The 12374-nt window shown below is 73.7% G+C and overlaps 2 protein-coding genes across 2 annotated transcripts; both read right to left on the minus strand.

Moving 5' to 3' along the window:
• Positions 1-44: 44 nt before the first annotated feature.
• Positions 45-3777, minus strand: MIOX (myo-inositol oxygenase). The gene is made up of 10 exons (XM_063394965.1): positions 3135-3777; positions 2193-2255; positions 1929-2009; positions 1516-1678; positions 1240-1307; positions 1041-1150; positions 864-931; positions 557-606; positions 354-466; positions 45-260 (listed from the first exon to the last, which is right to left on the minus strand). Exons 1-10 carry the CDS (start codon positions 3150-3152, stop codon positions 152-154), a joined length of 843 nt encoding a protein of 280 aa, XP_063251035.1. The 5' UTR covers positions 3153-3777; the 3' UTR covers positions 45-151.
• Positions 3778-3927: 150 nt separating this feature from the next.
• On the minus strand, positions 3928-7450 carry ADM2 (adrenomedullin 2). The gene is made up of 2 exons (XM_063397194.1): positions 7143-7450; positions 3928-5905 (listed from the first exon to the last, which is right to left on the minus strand). The coding sequence occupies exons 1-2, from the start codon at positions 7232-7234 to the stop codon at positions 5494-5496; spliced, it is 504 nt and encodes a 167-aa protein (XP_063253264.1). The 5' UTR covers positions 7235-7450; the 3' UTR covers positions 3928-5493.
• Between the last annotated feature and the right edge of the window lie 4924 nt (positions 7451-12374).

Consider the following 12374-nt stretch of genomic DNA (forward strand, 5'->3'; position numbering starts at 1 on the left):
TGGGGATGGCACGGGGGGTGCAGCAGAAGCAGATTTATTGTGGAGCCCCAGGGCGGGGGCTGTGGGGGCCCCGGCCGGCTCGGGGGGGGTCCCGGCAGGATTTCGGGGGGTCCTGGCGGGATTTTGGGGGGTCCCAGCAGGATTTGGGGGGTCACCAGCAGAGCTGCCCCGGGCAGTATTTGTCGATGAGGCCCTGGTAGTAGGCGCGGAGCTGCTGCACGTCGGGCAGCTCCTCCTGCTTGGTGTACAGGTCGAACTTGCTGCGGGGGCAGAGGGGGGTCAGGGCGGGGGGCTGGGACCCCCCAGCCCCCCGGGGGGCCCGGCCGAGCCCCCCAGCCCCCCCGGGCACGCACTTGAGCTCGCGGACCCAGGGCAGCATGCGCCGGTCCTCGTCGGAGCACAGGTGCTCGTAGTCGCCGTGGGCGTGCCAGGGGTAGAAGGAGTGGAAGCGGATCATGTAGAAGGCCTGCGGGAGGGGGGCGCGGGGTTAGGGCGCTCCCCCCGCACCCCCAAACCTCCCGGGGGTCGCTGAGACCCCCCCCCAGGGTGAGCTCACCTCCTTGGGCAGGGCGAAGTTGTTGAACTTCATCACTTGGTACATGTACTCTGCAAGGGAGGGGGGCGTGGGGAGGGGCTGGGCCCCCACCGGGGGGACCCCCAGAGGTGCAGACCCCTCCCCTCGAGAGCCAGAGCCCCCCCTGAGTCACAGAGCCCCCCGAATCACAGAGCCCCCCAGCAGCAGCCCCTGCCCCACGCCAGGGGCTGCAGTCCTTGCCAGAGGACAGGGGGGTCAGCTCTGCAGGGCCCCGTTTGGGGGCGGGGGTCCTGCCCCGAGGAGGGACCCCCCAGCCCCCCAGACTCACCATCGTGGCCCCAGGACATGAGGACGTTCTCCAGGCCGCAGCCGGGCTGGTACATCCCGTACTCGGTGCTGGGCATGGGCCGGGGGTGAGGGGCTGGATCCCCCCCAGCCCCCCCCGCAGCCCAGCCGGGCCGGGGGTGCAGCCCCCGCCCCCCAAACCCCGCCGGGCCCGGCTCACCTGTACCGGGGGTCTTTGGTGTCGGGGTTCTCGTGGAAGGTGGAGTCCGCGTAGACCACGGACTTCTGCACCTTGCAGCCCACCGGGAAGGTGTCCCCGACCACGGCCCACTGTGGGGACACGGGGGACACGGCGGTCACACCCCCCCGGGACTCCCCGGCCGGGGTCCCCCGCGCCCCCTGCCCGGCGCCCCGCTCACCTGGGGCTCCCCGAACAGCACCAGCACCTTGCCCAGGTCGTGCAGGAGCCCCACGAGGTGGAACCAGTCTGGGGGGAGCGGGGCCGTGTCACCGCCGTGGGGCCGTGTCACCGCCGCGGGGCCGTGTCACCGCCGGGGGACCGTGTCACCGCCGCGGGGCTGGCACCCGGCGGGACCGTGTCACCGCCGCCGCGGGACCGTGTCACCGCCGCGGGGCTGGCACCCAGCGGGGCCATGTCACCGCCGCGGGGCTGGCACCCGGCGGGGCCGTGTCACCTTTGTCGGGGTGCGCCCGGCGGATGCCCTCGGCCGTCTGGAAGGCGTGGAAGGAGTTGGGGAAATCCACGTCGGGGTCGGACTCGTCCACGAGCTGGTCCAGCAGCTCCAGCGCCTCCATGGCGCTCATCCTCCGCAGCGAGCACGAGCCGTACTGCGCGCTCTGGGGACAGCGTGGGGACAGCGTGGGGACAGCGCCGGCCCCACCGCGCCACCCCCGCGCCGAGGGTCGGTGTCCCCAAACGGGCTGGGAACGGGCAGCGGGGCGGGATTTGGGGTGGGAGGGCTGGGACAGCCCCGCTGGGACACCGCGGGACACGGGGTGGCACCGGGGGACACGGGGTGATCCTGAGGGACACGGGTTGACACTGGGTGACACCAGGGGACACGGGGCGCCCCGGGGCTGCTCGCACCTTCCTGCGGACGAACTCCACGGTCTGGTGGGTGTGCATGAGCAGGTAGGTTTGGTACACGCGGTCAATCAGCTTCCCCTCCTGCAGGGCAGCAGCGGCGGCTGGGGGCGCTCCGGGGGCGACCCCCGTGTCCCCCCCCCCAGCCCGGGGTGCCAGAGCCCCCCGGGGCTCTGCTGGCAGCAGGGCGCTGCTGTGGGGGCAGCCGGACCCCCGGGACCCGCCCGGTTTTGGGGACCCCCCCCGGTTTTGGGGACCCCCACTCACGGTGTAGTTGCGGAGCTCGGCCTTGTCCTTGGTGGGTTTGGGCTCCTCGGAGGAGTCGGGGCCCTGCGGGGGGACGGGGGCTCAGGGGGACCCGGGTGGGCACCGCGGGGCAGGGACAGGGACGGGGGTGGCTCAGGGGTCCCATCGTGCCCCCCCGCCCGGGCACGGCGGGACAGGGACAGGGGACAGGGACAGAGGGGATCGGGGGTCCTGTCCGGCTCCTCTGGCCCGGGCACTGCGGGACAGGGACAGGAGGTTGGGGACAGAGGGACCCTGGCACCGAGGAGAGACCTGGTGAGGGGGGGATCACAGCATCGCGGGGGTCACACCAATGCAGGGGATCACACAGCGTCACACAATGTCACACCTTGTCACACGGTGTCACACGGTGTCACACACTATCACACAATGTCACACTATGCCACACACTATCACACACTGTTATCACACGGTGTCACACAGTGTCACACACTATCACACGCTATCACCCAATGTCACACTATCACACACTATCACACACTGTCTGTCACACGGTGTCACACGGTGTCACACATCACCACACGCTGTCCCCACAGGGCACAGACGGGCCTGGGGATGCTGTCCCCGATCCCTGGGGAGCACAGCTCAGGTGTCCCTGGGTGGGGACAGCAGTCCGGGGGTCTCTAGGGGACAGTGTGAGGGTGCTGTGGGACCCCCCCAGGCCCCGCAGCCCCCCCGGGCTGGCCCTGACCCCCCGACCCCGCCCAGGGTGGGGAGCAGCTCCCCATGGCCTCGGGACCCCCCGGCTGCAGGGGGAACCCCTAGGCTGACACCCTTTGGGATGGGGTCCCCCGTGGGGTGGCACCCCCCAGCAGGGACCGCATGGCCGGGGGTGTCCTGTGTCCCCGGGTTTGGGGTGGCCCGGGTGTGTCTGTCCCCCCCCGAGCCCCGGCCCGCTCTCACCGCCTGGACGCTGCTCATGGTGGCTCCGGAGGCTCCGGGGCAGCCGCGGGACCCCCGCGTTTATGGCGGGGGGTGGCGCGGGGGCCCCGCCCGGCCCGCGGGGACAATCGGTGACAATCGGTGACCAGTTAACCCGCCCCAGTTAATGTTTGACCCCGCGCCCGCCCGGGGGGCTGCGGCTGCCGGGGGGCGCTGGGGGACCCCGGGCTGGGCATCCCCAGCCCCGGTGACACCCGGGTGGGGCCGCGGAGGGACCCCGGGGGACACAGGGAGCGGCCCTGGGGACACGGGGCACCGCGGGGACACCGCGGGGACACCGGGCTGACACCGCCCGGGCGAACGGGCAGCTGCTCGGCCGGAGCGCAGAGACAGCGCCATGGGCAGGGCTGGCACGGGGCACGGACCGGGCTGGCACGGGTGGGCACGGACACGTGTGGGCACGGCCAGGACAGGGCACGGGCATGGCTGGGCATGTCCCCGCTGGCCATGTGGCAGGGGTGACACACACGTGTGTGTGTCTGTGTGTCCCCATGTCTGTCCCCACTGCCCTGTGGACCCCTGCCTGTCACCTCCTGTCCTTGAGGGTGCCTGGACACGGCCTGGAGAACACCCCCTGCTCTATTCCCACAGGATCACCGTGTCCCTCCCCTGTCCCTTCCCTGTGGGATCACCGTGTCCCATCCCCTGTCCCATCCTGTGGGATCACCGTGCCCCATCCCCATTTCCCATCCCTGGGGGATCACCGTGCCCCATCCCTGTCCCATCCCCACAGAACCCCACGCTCCGTCCCGGCTCCTCCTCACACGCTTTCTTTATTCCACACGGACCGGGATTCCCGGGAAGCAGCCGCGCTCCGCCCTGGGGCAGGAGGGGTCGGGCACCCCCCGGCTCAGCGGGGGCACCCGGGGGAGGGGACAACGGCCCGGGGACCCCCCACACCCTTCGGGTCCCCAAGTGCCCCTCGGCAGCTCCGCGGGGGGCTGGGAGGTCCTGGGACACCCAGGGGTGGACACAGCCCCAGGTGGCATCCGTGGGACCCCATCCCAAAACCTGCCGGGACACCCAGGGGACACCCGGAGACATTCCAGGGATATCCTGTCCCAAAACCTGCCGGGACACCCAGAGGGGGGACACCCAGGGGACAGCTCCATCCGCGTGGCACCCAGGGGACATCCTGTCCCAGAACGTCCTGGACACCCCGGGGGCTCTGGGGAATGGGGGGCTGGGGTGCTCCTGGGAGGATTGGGGTGCTCCTGGGAATGGGGGTGCCCTGAAGTGTTTGGGGTGCTCCTGTGGGAATGGGGTGCTCCCAAGAGGACAGGGCTGTTCTGGAGGGAATGGGGGCTGCTGCTCTTGGGGGGTTGTAACAGTGATTTGGGGTCACCCATCCCTGTCCCACCGGGCCATGGGGTGACAGCCCTGCAGGTGACAGCGGCACCCCAGGGTGACAGGGATGTCACACGTGTCCCCTTGTGTCCACGGGCCCGTGTGGGCACCCACTGAGCCTGTGAGGACACGACGTGGGGGTGTCCCCGAGGTGCAGCAGGGGACAGGTCCGGGCTGGGGCAGAAGGGGGGCACAGGGACCCCAAACTTTCCACTGCCCCCCACATTTGGGGACACCTCCCTGTGGCCAGCTCCTGCGGGGCTGTGGGTGACACAGCCTGGGGACACGGGACAAGGTGCCAGGGGAGGGGACAGTGTTCATGCTGAGGAGGGCAGGACCCCCCCCCAGCACCCGGGGAGGTGCCAGCCCCAACCGGGACCCCCCCGTGGGGAAGGTGCTGGGGCTGCCCCGTCCCCGCAGGGCCCCCCAGCCCCAGCGTCACCCTGGGGTGCTGCCGGGGGTGCCCGGGGGGCTCCGGGGGTGCCCCGGCAGGCGCGGGGATGCTGAGTCAGCAGGAGCGCGGCCGCGGGGTCTTGCACAAGGTCCCGGTGCTGCTGCGGTCAGCGGGATTCCCGCCGGCCCTTGGACCCGCCCCGGACACACCGGCCACCCGGGCCACCGCGGGCCACCCGGGCCACCACCAGGGGCCACTCTGAGCCACCAAGAGTCACTACAGGCAGCCTCCCCTCGCCGTGAGTCTCTCCGGGCCGCTGCCGGTCGCTGCGGCCACCGCTGGCCGCCACCACGGATCGCGTTGGGTCGTCACGGGCCCGTCCCCACGATGTCACCGCCGGCTCCCGCGGGACATCCCGGTCCGGCAGCCCGCGGTGCTCCGCGCTCCATCAGGAGGTCCCGGCGGCGGGAGCCCCCCGGGGACGGCCCCGGGCGCGGCGGTGGCCGGGGCGGCGCGGAGGAGCCCGGCCGCGAGTGGCGGCGCTCGGGCGGGTCCCGAGGGGCGGGGGCGCGGCCGCCCTCAGCCGTAGCTGTGGGGGCTGTTGGGGTTCATGGGGGACCAGTCCCGGCGCCCCGCCTGTCCCCGCAGCTGCCACAGGCGGTGGCTCAGGTTCTGCACCTGGCAGGTGCCCAGCACGCAGCCCACCCGCACCAGGTGTGCCCCGAGGTGGCGCCGGCCGCGCCGGGGGTCGCGCCGGGGGTCGCGCCGGGGGTCGCGCCGGGGGTCCCGCCGGGGGTCGCGCCGGGGGTCCCGCCGGGGGTCGCGCCGCAGGACGAGGCGCCGGACGTGCCACGGCGGGGGCCGGGGAGGCACCCACGGGCCGTGCCGGGGGAGCAGCGCTCGGTGCCGCAGGGTCCCGATGGGCTGCGGGGCCGGGGGGGCTCCGGGGGCAGCAGGGATCCGCTCCGGGGGGCTCCGCGCCGGGGGCGGCCTGCGGGACAGAAGGGACAGGTCAGGGGGGCACCGCCTAAGCCCGGAGCCAGCGCCGTGCCCGGGGGGGCGGAGAGGAGGAGGAGGAGGAGGAGGAGGAGGAGGAAGCAGCCAGAGCAGGGGACCAGCCGCTACCTGCAGGCACACACGTACCCGGGCACTCGGACACGTGTCCCGGGCACCGCCGGGCACCGCTGGTGCCCCCCACGCCCACCGCGGCTCCCCCGCCCGCCCAGCCCGTTCCCACGGCCTCTGCCCCACCGGGCCCGGCGGCGGCACCCACGGCCGAGCCCCGGGGTCCGGCCCCAGGGCACCCCCACAGAGCCCCCCAGCGCCCCCCGCCCCGGGGCCACCCTTTCCTCAGGGGACCCCTCCCGAGTTCAAGGAACTTGAGCTTCTGGTCTAATTCTTCATCCCGTCCTTCTCTTTTCCCCTTTTTAAATATTTCCTCCCCATTTTAACCCAGAGGACCCCAGCCCAGCCCACCCCTCAGCCATGGCACGGTCCGGGTGCCCGGGTCCCCCCCACCCTCGGCCGTGCCAGGGCTGCCCCTCCCGCGGCCCCGGAGCCGGGCGGGGATCCCCGGGCGGGGACACGCGCGGGCGGTGTGTGCACGCCCACACGGGGGCTGTGGACACCCCACGGAGCCCCCGGGCACCCCACGGAGCCCCCGGGCACCCCACGGAGCCCCCCGGGCACCCACACCGGGCCCGGGCACCCACGAGATCCTGCACGCACAAAATTTCTGTCCCGGCGTGAGCCAGCCCTCTGGGCTCTTGCACACCCCGCACAGCCCCGCACACAGCCCCGCATCCTCCAGTGCCCCCAGACCCCCACGGCGGGACAGGACCCCGCACCCCCCCGGCCGCAGCGTCCCCCGGGGTGCGGGCCCGGCAGGACACGGTGCCCCGGGACCCCCCAGGGCCCCGTTCCGGGGGGACGGGAGGACGCAGAGATGGGGGGCGGGCAGGGGGTGCAGAGCCGGGCGGGGTGCGGGGCCGGGCAGGGTCGAGGGCGGGGGCGTCGTAGCCGGCAGGGTGCCGGGAGGAGAGTGCGGGCAGGGGGTTCGAGAGGGCTCCGGGCAGGGGGTGCAGGCAGGGATCGGGACAGGGGTGGGGGCAGGATCGGGACAGGGATCGGGGCAGGGGTGCGGGACAGGGATCGGGGCAGGGGTGCGGGCTGGGGGTGCGGGCAGGATCGGGGCAGCATCGGGGCAGGGGGGCGGCAGCGTCTCTCACCTGCGGGGCGGCAGGGCCCGGCCGTGGGGCAGCTCCAGCAGGCACAGCGCGAAGCTGACGCAACCCAGCGCCAGCGGCGCCGGGGCTCGCATGGCCAGGCGGGACGGGCGGAGGCGGCGGCGGCTGCGGGAGACACGGGGCGGGTGGCTCGGGGGCTCGGCGGAGGGGTCGCGCTGGGCTCCGGCTCCAGATCCCAGCCCCGTTCTCGTCCTCCCCCCGCTGAGCTCGCTGTGCGCAGCCCGGGGCAGCTCGGGGTCCCGGAGATGCCTGGCCGGGGTCTCGGTGCGGCGGGCTCGGGGCCGGCTCTGTCCCCGCTCGGCGCTGCCGATATTTAACCTGGGCCGGGCCGGTGGGCGGGAGAGCCCAACGGGACGGGAGGAGCCGCGGGCGGGAGCAGCCCCGCACCGCCCTCGGTTCCGCACCGGCCCGGGACCCCCGGCCGCGCACCGGTCCCGCAGCCCCCCAGCACCAGTCCCGCAGCACCCCGGCCCCGCACTGCCCCTCCCAACCCCTCACTGCCCTCAGCCCCCTCGGCCCCGCACCGGCCCCGCACCTTCCCTGGCCCCTCCCCGGTTCCGCAGCTTCCCAGCCCCGCACCGGTCCCGGTTCCGCAGCGGCCCCGGCCCCGGCCCCGGCCCCGCACCTTCCCTGACACCGCCCCAGCCCCGCACCGCCCCAGGGCCGCGCCGGCCCCCAGCCTCCCCCCGGTCCCCCCCGGGCCCTGCTGCCCCCGGGACCTTCCCGGCTCGGGGCCGGGGCTGGGGGAGCGGCCCCGGGGCTGGGCCGGGCTGGGGGACCCGGCTGGGGGGCAGAGGAACGGGGCTGGGGGGGTTCTGGGAGCTCAGGGCGCCTCCCGCAGCCCCGGTGGCGGGTCCCAGGTGCCCCGTGCCACGTCGCGCCGTGCCGTGCCAAGCCCGGCCGTGCCCTCCGGCCTGGCACCGCCGGGCAGCGGGGGCCCCCCGGGCACCCCGACGTCCCCCCTGCCCCGGCGGGGAGCTCGGGGGGCACTGAGCCCACCCCCTGCAGCCCAGGGCCCCCCCTGCGCCTGATCTGCCAGGGCTGATCCCTGTTTTCCAGCATCACATGGGGCCTTTAAAACAATCAAGGAATGTAAATCCGCAGGGATCAGACCGGTCCCGCTCCTGGCGGGCAGCAGCCCCCCTAAACTGAGGGTGGGGGGTTCCCGAGGGGGGGACAGGGGCTGGGGGCTCCGGGGTTGCTGCTCCTGAGCTGGGCAGCCACAGCTCGGCAGGGGAGGGGTCCCCACAGCCTCCCCTGCTGGGACCCCTGGCCGGGACCCCCAGCCCTGCTCCGGGCCGGTGCTGCCGGTGGGGCCGGGGGAGGACCCCCAGCACCCCCGCTGTCCAAAGCGGAGCCCCGGGCCGGGGGTCCCGTCTCCCCCCGGCGCTGCTCGCCCAGGCCGAGGGGCCCCGCGTGCCCGGCATCGCTGGGATTCTTCCGCATGAGCGGGACACAAAGGCCGCACACACCGCGCCGGGCGGGGGCACCGGGGCAGCGCCGCTGCGGGGCCCGGGGCGGCGGGCGGGGGGCGCGGGGCACACCCCCGGGCCGGGGGCACGGCCGGGCCCCGCTCCCGCACGGCTCCCGGGGAATTCCCGGGCCGTGCCGGGCTCTTCCGCCGCGCTGCCGCAGCCAGTGAGAAAATCCCGGCTCAAAACAACGCCGAGAGTCGCGGGTGGGGCACGGGGGACACCCCGGGCCCCCCGACCCCCGCCCTGCGCCCAGGGCCGCCACCGCGGTGTCCCCACGGCTGTGCCGCGGGGTGTCACCCTGCGGGACGTGGGGAGCGGATCCCGGGGGGTGTCGTGTGTCACCCAGCACGGCCCCGGCACAGCGCCAGCACCCAACAGCGCCCCGGGGCCGTGCCGGGGGTCCTGGCTGGGGCATCCCCCCACCACCCCAGGACCTTGTGTGGGTCCCCGTGTGGGGCAGTGCCAGCCGCTGTCACCCCAGGGGACAAAACCGTGTCACCAGGATCGGTGTCCCCAGAGCACTCCCGGGCACGAGGAGGGGGCTCTGGGGACATGGCAGGGTCCGGCTGAGCCCCGGGCCCGCGGCAGCGGCAGAAGGCGTTTCCCTGCCCTCCTCCTCCTCAGGGGTCACCGTGCCTGGGGCTCAGGGAGGGACCCCGGGGCTGCCTCCCTGCACGGCCACCCCGACAGGGGGGACACGCCGGAGCCACCCCGGGGGCTGCTGTCACCCAGCCACAGCTGGAGCCACCCCAGGGGCTGCTGTCACCCAGCCACAGCTGGAGCCACCCCGGGAGCTGTTGTCACCCAGCCGGGTCACAGCTGGAGCCACGCCGGCAGCTGCCATCCCCGGGTCACCTCATCTGTCCCCGGGTCACCTCATCCGTCCCCGGGGCCCGGCTGCCCTTTCCCTCTCCCTTTTCCTCTCCCGCTTCCTCTCTGCTGGCTCGCGGCCCTGGGAACCCAGGAGAAGTTTTAATTAGCTTAATTGCCTGCTGGCAGAGGCCCCGGGGCAGGGCGGGGGCTGGGAGCGCCCCTGGGTGCTGGGACCCTGCAGGGCCGCCCGCCGTGTCCCGGCAGGGGCGGGGGGCGCTGCCAGGACCCCCAAAGCGAGGGGTCTGAGCCCACCGGAACCCTCTGGCCGCGACCCCAAAGTGACTCGCACGGCCCCGGAGCCGTGTCCCGCCGGGAGCGGTGACAGAGGCGCTCCGGGACAGCGGGCCCGTGTGCGGGCCGGGAACGGCCTCGACTGCAGCGACAGGGAGGGGACCGCGTCCTCCAGCCTGCGGGCACCCGAGTGTCCCCAGGGTCCCCAGCGTCACCAGCATCGCCAGCATCTCCAGCATCCTCAGGATCCCCAGAGCCCTCAGTGTCCCCAGTGCCCTCAGGGTCCCCAGTATCCCCAGTGCCCACAGGGTCTCCAGTGCTCCCAGTGTCCCCAGTGTCACCGGTGGCGGCTCTTGCCCGAGAGGATGGCGGGCACACGGCACGGCCGGGCTCTGCACGTGCCTCGTGTCCCCGTGCGCGCGGCCCCGTTCCTGTCGCCACCTCCTCGCCCCGAGCCGCTGCTCCGTGTCACCGCTGCCACCACGGCCCGCGGGTGGGCGGCACCGCAGCACCGGCAGCCGGCAGCGATCCCTGCCGTGCCAAGCCCTGCGGTGCCGGTGCCGATCCCAGCCGGTGCCAGTGCCGGTGTCGGTCCCTGCCGGTTCCGATCCCAACCGTGCCGGTCCCTGCCGGTTCTGATCCCAGCCGTGCCGGTCCCTGCCGGTTCCCGTCCCAGCCGTGCCGGTCCCTGCCGGTTCCCGTCCCAGACGTGTCCCCCTGTCCCCGTCCCGCCCTGGCGCAGCCCAGCTCCCACCCCACACCCCCGGGCTCTTCCAGGTTTCAGCGCGGTTTTCCCGCTCCCGCCCCGCGGCACCGCTCCGGTCCCACGTCCCCGCTGTCACCCCTTGCCGGGTCCCCGTCCCTTGCGCTGTCCCCTCGCTGTCGCCCTGCTGGCGGTGCGGTGGCAGCCCCAGTGCAGCCCTGGCCCCGTGGGGTCACAGCCACCGGCTGTCCCCTGTCCGTGTGTCCGCACGGAGCCCACCGCGCCCCCTGCAACCGGGATCAGCCGTGCTGCGGCTCCTGCGCGGGGCACGGGGACACGGGGACGTGGGGACACGGGACACGGAACACGGAACACAGGGATGTAGGGACATGGGGACACGGGGATGTGGGGACACGGGGACATAGGGGTGTGGGGACAAGGGGAAGTGGAGATGTGGGGACACGGGGACGTGGGGACACGGAACACGGAACACAGGGATGTGGGGACGTGGGGACACAGGGGTGTGGGGACACGGGGATGTGGGGACACGGGACACGGGGACACGGGGATGTGGGGACACAGGGGTGTGGTGACACGGAACACGGGGATGTGGGGACACGGGACACGAGGACACGGGGATGTGGGGACACGGGGACTACCACCCCGGTGCCAGGCCCCCGCCCATCCCCCCGGAGCGGGCCCCAGCCACGGCCGAGCCGTGCCGGGACGGGCACACGGCACAGGGACACCTGCGGCTCGGTGCCACCGCTCGCCACCGGTCCAGCGCCGTGGGACCTCCCGGTGTCTCCAAGAACCGCCCGCGCTGCGGGACCTCCCCTTTCCCGGGTGGGGGGAGCGGGGTCTCTGTGGGGACCCGCAGCGGTGCCCGCGTGTGGCAGCGGTGCCAGGGGTGGTGACACGGAGCCAGCCGTGTCCCGACGCCGCGCAAGTCCCGACACGGACGGGCCGGGCGGGAGGCGCAAGGTCCGGGCGTGGTTGCATCACCCCCGGCCGGGGTGTGCGGTGCGGGGTCCCCGCTCTGGGGGGCTGCACCCCCGGGGCCCCTCCCGGGCGGGGACGGGCCGGACCCGAGGCCGGGGGTGTGGGTGCCCTGGGCTGTCCGTGCCCCGCGACCCGGGCAGCGCTGCCAGCGCGGGGACCCCGGGGACAGCGCGGTGACCCCGAGGCCGCGGCCGCGGGGATCTCCCGGTGCCGCTGCTGCCCGCGGCCTTGGCACGGCCGGGGCGCCGGGCCCGGACCCCCCGCGCCCCGCGGGGCCGTGCCGGGCCGTGCCGGGCGCCCCCCCATCCCGCACGCACCCCACGTCCCGCTCCCGCATGGGAGTGCCGGCGGGGTTTTCCCGGTGAGTCACCGCGGCTCGGCCCTGCCCCGGCGTGTGCCCGCGACCCCGGGCAGGGGCACCGGGCCGGGCCTGCCAGGGCCCCCCGCGCTGTCCCGGGACTGGCACGGGCGAGCTCCGGGACGGGACGGCACGGGAAGGGATGGAACGGTGTGGAACAGAACGGAACGGTGTGGAATGGTGTGGAACGGGACGGGACGAAACGGGACGAAACGGAATGGAATGGAATGGAATGGAATGGAATGGAATGGAAAGGAATGGAATGGAATGGAAAGGAATGGAATGGAATTGAGTGGAACGGAGTGGAACGGAGTGGAATGAAGTGGGATGCAGTGGGATGGGATGGGATGGGATGGGATGGGATGGGATGGGATGGGATGGGATGGGATGGGATGGGATGGGATGGGATGGGATGGGATGGGATGGAACGGAACGGAATGGAACGGAATGGAACGGAATGGAAAGGGATGGAATGGAATGGGATGGAATGGAATGGAATGGAATGGAATGGAATGGAATGGAATGGAATGGAATGGAATGGAATGGAACGGAACGGAACTTGACGGGATGGC

Source organism: Prinia subflava, chromosome 4 (assembly GCF_021018805.1).
Source record: "Prinia subflava isolate CZ2003 ecotype Zambia chromosome 4, Cam_Psub_1.2, whole genome shotgun sequence".
Taxonomy (NCBI): domain Eukaryota; kingdom Metazoa; phylum Chordata; class Aves; order Passeriformes; family Cisticolidae; genus Prinia; species Prinia subflava.

What these genes read in the sequence shown, in the direction of transcription:
- ADM2 (XM_063397194.1), bottom strand. Translation starts at nt 7,234, where the DNA reads ATGCGAGCCCCGGCGCCGCTGGCGCTGGGTTGCGTCAGCTTCGCGCTG. An exon ending in CGGGCCCTGCCGCCCCGCAG is followed by an intron (nt 5,906 to 7,142) that starts GTGAGAGACGCT and finishes TCTGTCCCGCAG; the next exon opens with GCCGCCCCCGGCGCGGAGCC.
- MIOX (XM_063394965.1), bottom strand. An exon ending in TGGAGTTCGTCCGCAGGAAG is followed by an intron (nt 1,679 to 1,928) that starts GTGCGAGCAGCC and finishes CGCTGTCCCCAG; the next exon opens with AGCGCGCAGTACGGCTCGTG. An exon ending in TGCTGTTCGGGGAGCCCCAG is followed by an intron (nt 1,151 to 1,239) that starts GTGAGCGGGGCG and finishes GTGTCCCCACAG; the next exon opens with TGGGCCGTGGTCGGGGACAC.